Below are 12,005 nucleotides of genomic sequence, written 5' to 3'. Positions count from 1 at the left end.
TAGGTGTGCGAGGTGCTCGAGAAGCCCAGCGAATCATACCCATATGTTTTGGTCATGCCCGGCACTACAGGGGTTTTGGGTGGGGGTGACAAAGGCGCTTTCAAAAGTAGTCGGAGTCCGGGTCGAACCAAGCTGGGGGTTGGCTATATTTGGGGTTGCACAAGAGCCGGGAGTGCAGGAGGCGAGAGAGGCCGATGTTTTGGCCTTTGCGTCCCTAGTAGCCCGGCGCAGGATATTGCTAATGTGGAAAGAAGCCAAGCCCCCGGGGGTGGAGACCTGGATAAATGATATGGCGGGGTTCATAAAGCTAGAGCGGATTAAGTTCGTCCTAAGGGGGTCGGCTCAAGGGTTCACCAGGCGGTGGCAACCGTTCGTCGAATATCTTGCGGAAAGATAGATGGGGGAAAAAAGAAGGCAGCAGCAGCAGCCCAGGACTTGGGGGGGGGGGGGGGGGGGGGTATAGCCTGTGACAAGGCAGTTGCCAATTAGGGCTAGTTTTCATTTTTGTTATTTAATATTTATTTATTTGTTGTTTTTTGTTTATAAAAAAAGGTCATTATTATCTGTATTGTTATAATGTTGTGTAAAGGATGCACAATGTACTGTGTTGGTTGACCAAAAATTTTCAATAAAATATTTATTAAAAAAAAAAATTAAAAGATTTTGTGGCATTATTTAAGAGCAAGCGTGAGTTCTCCTGGTGCCTTAGCCAATATTTCTTACTCAACATAACCATTAGATAACTGCAAATTCAGTTCACTGCTGTGAACTTCCTGTGTAGTGGCTGTGTCCCTACTTCATAGGAAGTTGCAACATGATAAAAACGTTGGGCAAGATCTTATGGCTGTTCATGCCGGCGGAATCTTCCGACCCCGTTGACAGCGCACCAACAGGATATCCGAACAAAACTCTGTCAACTGATTGTACAATGGCTTTCTATAACCTGTTCGCTTCTCAAAGCCCATTGCTATGGCAACATGAATCACATGGGCTGTGTATCCAGGTAGAAATGCCTATTAACTATCTTGTAAACCCCCAACTCCATTCTATCTTGGAACTAAATAGACAGTTTAAAATATAACCATCTACAAAACCTGACGTTCCAAGCACTTCTCTGTGATTTGGAGACTAAATGTCTATCCACCACTGGGACATCTGCCCTGCTCATTGCTTATGTGTATGAATATCTCGCGCTTTATTCCCAGTAATGCAAGCCGCAGCCCCCCCCCCCCTAACCTATAAGACCCACCCAAGTTTGTTGTCAGGCAGAATTAAGATCAGCTCACGTGACCCACCCGTGCATTCCTCCATTTTACCCCAAATATCTCTTTAATAGAGAGTTCCAAAACACAATAATTTTACGAAGTCAAGTAAAACCTTCTCTGAACTGCTTCTAATGAGGGGACCAAAGCTACACATTACTCCAGATATCGTCTCACCAAGGCGCCGTGTAGCTGTAGTAAAACCTCACTACTTTTGTATTCCATTCCCCTTGCAATAAACACTGACATTCCATTTGCCTTGCTGTACCTGCATACTGACATTTTGCGATTCAGGCACCAGGACATTGTTACTACCCCCTGGACTAGTGTGCAGTCAGTTCCAGCCCCATTGACCCGGAGTCGCAACACAATTGAAATTAACCAGTCTTTAATCTTAGGCTGCCCAATAATTACAGTTGCCAGGTTTGTAAATGTAAACAATTTTTATTAATAACAATAATTATAATTAAATAAGTAGCAAATACAATGTTCCCACCCTTGATGCGCACAAGACACAAATGGTTGTGGAAAAAAACGAATAATACGAAGAGTAAAAGCATAAAAGTCTCTTTCAGACGGACAGCTTCCAGTTTCATTTTTTAGTCTAGGCCTTCAGTTAGGTGTCCTTGCTTTCGGTCTGTAATGGTTTTCACTGTGAATTCATCAAGACCTCAAGACATCTCTGCAGATTCAGAAATGGCAAGCAGGAAACCTTTTTTAGGAGAAAGAGCAATCACAGGTTTTTCTCTCTGTGTCCCGGGCCACCTGTGTTCTCTGAAAACCCTCAACCTGGCTGAGCCCAATCACTGTCTGTTGCCGGATGGGATGTGGTCCTTAAACCGGTCCATTGGCTACCAGCCAACCAATCAAACCGAACCCCGCCACTCTCTTGGGTGCCATAAAGTCTGAGTTCTTCTATTCAAAATCGAAATCTTCCTAGCACAGTGTACTATTTTGCAACTTTTGAGTTCCTCAACTTAAAAGGTATATATGTCCATTAAATATCCATGGATCAAAAATGATAACATAACATAAAAGAAATGGAAAATAAGGAAATCAACAGGAAGGACCCTTACTGCACCCAGATCCCTCTGGGCCACTATGTTTTGCATTTCTCCATTTAAATAGTATACTTTTCTATTCTTCCTGCCAAAGTGGACAAGGTCACATTTTCTCACATTGTACTCCATCTGCCAGATTTGTGCCCACACGATTAAGCTGTTTATATCCCTGTGCAAACTCTCTACTGCCTCTTGATAACTTATTTCCTTACCTATCTTGGAGTCATTGGCAAATTTAGCTACCATTCATTGATCCCTTCACTGAAGCCTTTGATATAGATTGTAAATAGTCACGGCCCCGTTGCTGATTCCTGTAACTCATTAGTTACAGCTTGCCAATCCGAACATGACCCATATATTCCTACTCTGCTTCCTGTTGGCTAACCAAGCCTTTATCCATGCTGATATGTTACCCCTATACCAAGTACTCTTTTGTAGGAATGTGATATCTTGCCAAATACCTTCTGGAAATCCAAGTGAGCCACATCTATAGGTCTCTTTATCCACCTTGCTTGTTACTTCCTCTAAAAACTCATACACGATTTCCCACTCACAATCCCATGTTGACCTCTTTTTATTCCTTAATGGGATGTGGGCATCACTGGTTAGGGCAGTAATTTTGTGTACAGGACATACTGGGCAGGTTTCTACGTTCCGGGGTAGATGCCAGTGAACTGGAACAGCTTGGCTAATGACGCAGCTAGTTCTGCAGCACAAGTCTTTAGTACCCGGGTTCGATCGCGCCCCTGGGTCTGGAACTACATGCCGGTGAGCCTTACATCAGTGGTAGGGAAATTACTGGAGAGAATTCTTCGAGACAGGATCTACTCCCATTTGGAAGCAAGTGGACGTATTAGCGAGAGGCTGCACGGTTTTGTGAAGGGGAGGTCGTGTCTCACTAACTTGATAGAGTTTTTCGAGGAGGTCACAAAGATGATTGGTGCAGGTAGGGCAGTGGATGTTGTCTATATGGACTTCAGTAAGGCCTTTGACAAGGTCCCTCATGGCAGACTGGTCCAAAAGGTGAAGTCACACAGGATCAGAGGTGAGCTGGCAAGATGGATACAGAACTGGCTAGGTTATAGAAGGCAGAGAGTAGCAATGGAAGGGTGCTTTTCTGATTGGAGGGCTGTGACTAGTGGTGTTCCGCAGGGATCAGTGCTGGGACCTTTGCTGTTCGTAGTATATATAAATGATTTGGAAGAAAATGTAACTGGTCTGATTAGTAAGTTTGCGGACGACACAAAGATTGGTGGAATTGCGGATGGTGATGAGGACTGTCAGAGGGTACAGCAGGATTTAGATTGTTTGGAAACTTGGGTTGTGAGATGGAAGATGGAGTTTAATCTGGACAAATGTGAGGTAATGCATTTTGGAAGGTCTAATACAGGTAGGGAATATACAGTGAATGGTAGAACCCTCAAGAGTATTGACAGTCAGAGAGATCTTGGTGTACAGGTCCACAGGTCACTGAAAGGGGCAACACAGATGGAGAAGGTCGTCAAGAAGACATACGCCATGCTTGCCTTCATTGGCCCGGGCATTGAGTATAAAAATTGGCAAGTCGTGATGCAGCTGTATAGAACCTTAGTTAGGCCACACTTGGAGTATAGTGTTCAATTCTGGTCGCTACACGACCAGAAGAATGTGGAGGCTTTAGAGAGGGTGCAGAAGAGATTTACCAGGATGTTGCCTGGTATGGAGGGCATTAGCTATGAGGAGAGGTTGAATAAACTTGGTTTGTTCTCAATGGAACGACGGAGGTTGAGGGGGCGACCTGATAGAGGTCTACAAAATTATGAGGGGCATAGACAGTGGATAGTACTTTTTCCCAGGGTAGAGGGGTCAATTACTGGGGGCATAGGTTTAAGGTGCAAGGGGCAAGGTTTAGAGGAGATGTACGAGGCAAGTTTTTTATGCAGAGGGTAGTGGGTGCCTGGAACTCGCTACCGGAGGAGGTGGTGGAAGCAGGGATGATAGTGACATTTACGGGGCATCTTGACAAATACATGAATAGGATGGGAATAGAGGGATACGGACTCCGGAAGTGTAGACGATTTTAGTTTAGACGGGCAGCATGGTCGGCGCAGGCTTGGAGGGCCGAAGGGCCTGTTCCTGTGCTGTACTTTTCTTTGTTCTTTGGGTCACTGTCCGTGTGGAGTTTGCACATTCTCCCCATTTTCGTGCGGGTCTCACGCCCACAAATGGGCAGGCTAGGTGGATTGGCCACGCTAAATTGCCCCTTAATTGGAAAAAGAAAATTGGGTACTCTCTTAGGAAAATAAACAAGTCTTTTGCACTATGGTCAGGACCCATAACCGTTGCAGTATCCAATGCCTTCAACCACTTCTTTATATCATGTGGAGTGAATAAAATTAGCTGTGATGCTGGGCCTTCTAGAGGAAACCGAGATGTATCATCCACTTGGCAATGATGGCTTCCCCATCATTGAGGGTGGTATGTCCTTTAGAACTCGAGCAGCTCGGTCAGCAGTAGTGCTAACATCCAGAGTACATTTGGCACCCGTGCCAAGCTCACTGTTTCATCCGAGTGGTAAGAGTACTGATTCACAGGGTCTGGAATTGATGTTGAGGACTCCCAAGTCCGCTCCCTCCCGACCTTCATATCCATATGCTACCACTTCAGGCCAAGACAGATTCAAATTCCACCGCCTACCATGGTGGGGTTTGAAACAGGGTCCCCAGTGCATTACCTTGGGTCTCAGGATTATTACTCCAGCGACAATGCACTATATAACCACCTGATCAAATATGATGTATTGGGCTCTAACATTGGTGAAGTGGCAATGACAAAAAGACCAGTATGTATTTCTCCTCCCTACTCTCAGTAGAGGTTTGATGCAACCGAGTGGCTTGCTGGGCAACTTCAGAGGACATTTACGATTCAATCACAGGGCAGTACGGTGGCACAGTGGTTAGCACTGCTGCCTCACGGCGCTGAGGTCCCAGGTTCGATCCCGGCCCTGGGTCACTGTCCGTGTGGAGTTTGCACATTCTCCCTGTGTCTGCGTGGGTTTCGCCCCCACACCCCAAAGATGCGCAGGGTTAGGTGGATTGGCCACGCTAAATTGCCCCTTAATTGGAAACAAAAATGAATTGGGTACTCTAAATTTATATATTTTTTTAAAAATCACTCACATTGCTGTCTGTCCGTTGGACACTCTGCCACAGCTCACACAGTCACTTAGGGCAGCACAGTGATTAGCACCGCTGCCTCCTAGCGCCAGGGTCCTGGGTTGGATTCCGACCTTGGGTGTCTATGTGGTGTTTGCATATTCTCCCTGCATCTGCGTGGATTTCCTCCGGGTGCTCTGGTTTCCTCCCACACTCCAAAGATGTGCAGGTTAAGTGATTGGTCGCGCTAAATTGCCCCATAGTGTCCAAAAGGTTAGGTGGGGTTACGGGGATGGGGTGGGGGCGTGCGCCTAGGTAAGGAGCCCTTTCGGAGGGTTGGTACAGACACAATGGGCCAAATGGCCTCCTACGTTGTAGTGATTCTATATCATATGGGGATCTATGCCCGACTAAACACGCATTGAGTGCCTTCAGGAGGAGAAGAAGGAGTGCTGAGGGGGAGATTTTTCTGTAGCTAATAACTGCATTGTGTTCTGAATCTCTCCAGGATAGGCCATCACAGTACCAGTGATGACAGCTCAGCCTATCGCTCTGTGGATGAAGTGAACTACTGGGACAAGCAGGACCACCCCATCTCCAGGCTCAGACACTACATGGTGAATAAGGGCTGGTGGGACGAGGAGCAGGAGAAAGCTTGGAGGAAGCAGTCCAGGAAACGGGTAGGTATTACTGCAGACAGTGGGACAGCGTTGAAATAAGCCTTCTAAACCCTTCTGACAAAACTGTAACTACACTTCAATTTGTGCTTTGCTAACTGAAATCCTGAGGTTGAGAAATGCAAATATTTTGCAGCAAAGGCTGAAAATGAATCCGTTTTTGAAAACTCATATTTCTTTTCCAGTAACTCTGCAATTTGTTCTGTAGTTGCACAATACAGGCCAGGGGAATTCCCACTTATTTTTTTAGTCATTCATAAGATGTGTGCTTCACCGGCTGTTGTTGTCCAGCCCTTGCCCGGCACTTCGGAGCCTGGTCTCACAGGGCCAGACCAGTTAAGGATGACTGTCACGACACCCTGAGCTCGTGCGTGGTCAATTCCAGACCCACTTGACCTGAAATCGCAACACGGGTGAAATTAGATTTTATTTAAAATACCCCGAGGTCCTTGGTTGAGCCCCAATCAATTACAGTCACCCGGTTTGTAACTTTAAAACATAAGTAACCTTTTATTATGTATTGTATAATCGAAAGTGCAGAAAATATAGCTATCTAAAACCCCTTTCCCAACCCCCTTTCCCTACTTGCCCCACTATCCATACACACTCACAAACAATACAGAGGGGAAGGGTGGTGGAAAGGGAAAGAAAATATTAATAAAAGTAGAAGGATAAGGATCTTTGATGCACTGGGATGACGTGTCAATGTCTTCCAGCAATTCCAGTTTTCGTTTTGGTACTTCTTCCTTCTAGGCTCAAGATGGTTTTCTCTGGCAAGGTTGTCTACCTTCTGTGGAGACCCAGCATTAATTTTGGGTTCACCGCAAACGATTGTGCCAGGCACTCGCTGCTTTCAGAACAATAGAGCAGTTCATTCACTTCAGCAAGCAGGACCGAGAGTGAGTTCCTTTCACTTCCGAGGTCTAAACGCTTCTGCTAAGTTCTCTCAGAAAGCATCACACAGGAACCAATCACTGAGCGTCGTCATGCAGAACACAGTCCCTGGCAAACCCACCGGTTGCCAGTTAACCAGTCAAACTGACCCCTCCCAAACTGGTTCCAAAGATCCACAGAGTGCTGAGGAATTCTGTTTCTCCTCTCCAAGAAACAAAACCTAGGAACACTGTGTCCTGGCAAGCAGGCTGCTTCAACTTTGAATCTTCTGCTTAAAGGCACATTTTTCTTTATTCATTTACGTGATTGGGCAACGCTGGTTAGGCCACAATTTATTGCCCATCCCTAGTTGCCCTTCAGAAGGTGGTGGTAAGTTGCCTTCTTGAACCGCTGCAGTCTTTGGGATGTAAGTACACCTACTGTGCTGTTAGGGAGGGAGTTCCAGGGTTGCCCCAGTGACGGAGCGGCCGATATGTTTCCAAGTCATGGTGGTGAGTGACTTGGAGGGGAACCTCCAGGTGGTGAGGCTCCAGGTATCTACTGCTCTTGGCCTTCTAGATGGTAGTGGTCGTGGGTTTGGAAGGTGCTGCCTAAGGAGACTTGGTGAGTTACTACAGTGCATCTTGTAGATGGTACACACGGCTGCCATTGTGTGTCAGTGGTGGAGGATTTAGTTCGGATCCCGTGGGTCACTGTACGTGTAGAGTTTGCACGTTCTCCCCGTGTCTGCGTGGGTTTCACCCCCACAACCCAAAGATGTGCAGGCTAGGTGGACTGGCCACACTAAATTACCCCTTAATTGGAAAAAATAATTGGGTACACTAAATTTTTTTTTTAAAAAGTGGTGGAGGGTTTGAATGTTTGTGGAAGGGGGAGCAATCAAGCGGGGCTGTTTTGTCCTGGATGGTGTCGAGCTTCTTGAGTGTTGTTGGAGCTGCACTCATCCAGGCAAGTGGAGAGTATTCCATCACACTCCTGATTTGTGCCTTGTAGATGGTGGACAGGCTTTGGGGGGGCGGTCAGGAGGTGAGTTACTCGCTGTAGGATTCCCAGCCTTTGAACTGCCCTGGTAGCCACAGTTTTAATGTGGCTGGGTCCAGTTCAGTTTCTGATCCCGATTATGGGTCCTCAGACCACAATAATAAAATTTTTTTAAATGGGAACAATGGAAATACACAGGAAGGGCTCCTACATGACAAATGTCCTCCCCCGAAGGAGATTCGTAAACCAGATGGCTTTTTCGAACAATCGACAATGGTGTCATGGTCATCATTAGTCTTTTAATTTTATATAATTAAATTTTTTTTTTAAATTTAGAGTACCCAATTCTCTTTCCAATTAAAGGGCAATTTAGCGTGGCCAAACCCTGCACACCTTTGGGTTGTGGGGGTGAAACCCACGCTGACACGGGGAGAATGTGCAAACTCCACACGGACAGTGACCCGGGGCCGAGTTTGAACCTGGGCCCTCAACGTCGTGAGGCAGCAGTGCTAACCACTGCGCCACCATGCCGCCCCCTCAGAATTCAAATTTTACCATCTGCCATGGTGGGATTCGAATCCAGCTTCCCAGTGCCTTACCCTCTGTCTCTGGATTACTATAAGAAGTCTAACAGCACCAGGTTAAAGTCCAACAGGTTTGTTTCGAATCACTAGCTTTCGGAGCACAGCTCCTTCCTCAGGTGAATGAAGATTCGCATTCAAAGTATCGTCTTGCATCTTTGACTTTGTCTATATATATTATATATATATATATATATATATAATATATATATATGTTTCTGGAACCCACCTCTTCATTCACCTGAGGAAGGAGCAGTGGTCCGAAAGCTAGTGATTGGATACAAACCTGTTGGTCTTTAACCTGGTGTTGTAAAACTTCTTGCTGTGCTCACCCCAGTCCAACGCCGGCATCTCCACATCTGGATTACTAGTCCAGTGACAATAGCACTACACTCCCACCTCCCGCTTTGTAAAATAATGCTTGGTCTTAGTGATCTAAAATGGTTTTAATTACCTGAGGAAAATGGGGGAGGGTAGGGAAGGAAATCTCCAGAATATGCATTTATCCCCTTATTAAATGCGTGTTGTTTTTTTTCTATTTTTATTTTGTCTCAGAGCAGAAATCTGGTTAGTGGGTTAGAAGTGTCTAGTCATGCTCCCCTGACCACGGTGACGTGTGCGAGGCTCGATCCAGTATTTTCCTGCTCATCATTTTCATACCTCCAACCCTCGGGCAATGGTGAGCAGCTGACTGATGTCAGGAAGTGTGAGCTCATCCACTTCAGGTCCGGAAAAATACCCAAATGAGAGTATTTTTTTTGCATGTGATAATCTTTATTAGTGTCACAAGTAGGCTTACATTAACATTGCAATGAAGTTACTGTGAAAATCCGGCGCCTGTTCGGTACACCGAGGGAGAATTCAGAATGTCCAATTCGCCTAACAAGCACGTCTTTCGGGACGTGTGGGAGGAAACCGGAGCACCCGGAGGAAACCCACGCAGACACGGGGAGAACGTGCAGACCACACACAGACAGTGACCCAAGCCCTTGGGGAGGGGATCAAAAGGTTACGGGGGGGAAAGCAGGATTAGGCTATTGAGTTGGATGATCAGCCATGATCGTGATGAATGGCGGAGCAGGCGCGAAGGGACAAAAGGCCTTCTCCTGCTCCTATCAGTACCTATGTAAGGCAGGAATCGAACCAGGGATCCTGGCGCTGTGAAGCAACAGTGCCCCGTGTTGAGAATCTGTGAAGGAACAGAGTGTGCCGACAGCAAACATCCCTGTGGTGTGTCCGTGCGTGCGATTGCATGCCCAATTGCGGTTGCTATCTCCCAGATCTTTATTTAGATGCCAAGAATGCACGCAGCTGCGTGTGGATCCTCAGTCAGCCATATATGGTTAATGTGTTGGACAGTGCTGCTATAGAATCTTGATCAGGCTCCAACTGGGGCACTCCATTCAGTTCTGGGATTCATATTGCAGGAAGGATATATTGTTCCGGGAGGAGCTGCAAAGTGGATTTACCAGTGTGATATTGGGGCTAATGTGTTGGACAGACTTGGGTTGCCTGGAGGTCAGAAGGTGAGACGGTGAAATGTTTGAAATAATAAAAAGAGCCAATAGGGTAAACACGGAGGAACTTCTTTCCCTGTTGTAGGAACCTGGAAAAAAGGTTCCCGAAACTAGAGCTAGGATTCAACTTTTTACCCAAAGTATGATGGAAATCTAGAACTCTTTTCCCCTAAAGGCTGTGGTTACTGGGGGTCAAGTTAAATCTTCAAGACCGAGATGGGCAGGTCTTTGTTAGCTATGAGTATCAAGGGATATGGCACAAATGATACTGAGGGGTTACAAATCAGCTATGATCTGGTGGAAGCGTCTCAAAGTCTCTTCTGTGTTTCTAGGGCCTCAGGGTGGGGAGTTCCGCAGGCTGCTACAGTATTCCTTTCAGACATTCAGGAGAGGCAGGTATCGCTGGCACGGTCTCCATTTATTGCCCACCCCTCACTATTCCCGAGATGGTGGTGGGGAGCCACCTTCTGGAGTCACAGGAGATTAGGACTTGGGAGCAGGACTGAATCTTTTGGTCCTTCGGGCCTGCTCCATCATTCGATAAGATCAAGGCTGACCTGGTTGGGATCTCCGCTCTAATTTCCTGCCCATAGCCTTTGACTTCCTGGTCTTTCAAAAAGCTGTCGTGCCTCTGCCTTGGGCGCCACGGTAGCACAGTGGTTAGCACTGTTGCTTCACAGCCCCAGGGTCCCAGGTGCGATTCCTGGCTTGGGTCACTGTCTGTGCGGAGTCTGCACGTTCTCCCCGTGTCTGCGTGGGTTTCCTCCGGGTGCTCCGGTTTCCCCCCACAAGAGGTACTTTTTAGGTGAATTGGACATTCTCAATTCTCCCTCCGTGTACCTGAACAGGCGCCGGAATGTGGCGACGAGGGGCTTTTCACAGTAACTTCATTGCAGTGTTGATGTAGGCCTACTTATGACAATAAAGATTATTAAATTAATAAAGATATTCAATGACCCGGCCTCCGGGGCAGAGAATTTCATCGACTAACAACCCTTGGAGAGAAAAATATGTCTTCTCCACTCCACGTTATGTAGGTAGAACCACAGTGGGAGGGGGTTACTGAGTGGCTTGCTAAGCCATGTCATAGGACGGTTAAGAGTCAAACCATTTGCTGCAGGCCTGGAGCATGTGTAGGCCAGACCGGGTAAGGCTGGCGGATTGCCTTCAGTGCTGGTGGAGTGCAATCAGCTAGGATCCCTGCTGCTGATCAAAGTTGGCTTGGTATTAGATGAACTAGCCTCCTTTGTGGAGTAGCCAACCCATGAGCTTGCATTTGTGAACGATTAAGGATTAGAAGGGACTCTCTTGGCCATCAAAGCTGAAGCTTTTAAAACCTAATTTTGAAACATCAACCAAACTGGTCTAACCTCTAAATGGTTATGCGTGACTTCCCTATTCCATTTGATGCACGGTTGAGTGAATAACTTTATGTGATCCTGGAGCTGCCTGCAACAGTGTAACTCTAATGCAACGCGCCTCTGTGCCTCCAAAAGAGGCAGGACACGGCTGAGAAAGAAATGTTAAACAGGGAAAAGTGATGAGCAGGTGGATGGGTTGGTTACTATGGGCGTTGTAATATTCTGTAAGGTGGGCTGACAGCATGCACACTAACCTGCAGCAGTGTCTTGTGCTATACGGCACGATAAAGCCGTAGCGTGGAGCGATACCTTATGTTCCACTGTGGATGATTACCTGGCTTCAGCCCCCAGCACTCCCCTCACCCGGGGCTGAGATCAGGAGTTTGCTGAAACATTTGGTGGCGGAATGCCGGCAGTTGCTCTTCCCTTTCAATCTCCTCGTCACTCAGCTGCATGCTCCCTGTGTCGCACACAGCTCGGAATTCCCCAGATTGCACTTGCAGGCGGCTGACTGACAGAAACAATGCCACCCGTCAG

At 46.8% G+C, this 12,005-nt stretch overlaps 1 protein-coding gene across 1 annotated transcript in view; it reads left to right on the top strand.

The window, feature by feature from the left end:
* LOC140402418 (2-oxoisovalerate dehydrogenase subunit alpha, mitochondrial-like) overlaps positions 1–12,005 on the top strand; it is a 69,892-nt gene that overhangs the window by 51,358 nt on the left and 6,529 nt on the right. The window contains exon 8 of the mRNA XM_072490185.1: positions 5,966–6,137. Within this exon, the coding sequence (XP_072346286.1) occupies positions 5,966–6,137 (172 nt within the window). The remainder of the gene's footprint in view (positions 1–5,965; positions 6,138–12,005) is intronic.

This window comes from Scyliorhinus torazame, chromosome 25 (assembly GCF_047496885.1).
Source record: "Scyliorhinus torazame isolate Kashiwa2021f chromosome 25, sScyTor2.1, whole genome shotgun sequence".
Classification (NCBI taxonomy): domain Eukaryota; kingdom Metazoa; phylum Chordata; class Chondrichthyes; order Carcharhiniformes; family Scyliorhinidae; genus Scyliorhinus; species Scyliorhinus torazame.
This window is presented reverse-complemented; position numbering and strand designations above follow the sequence as displayed.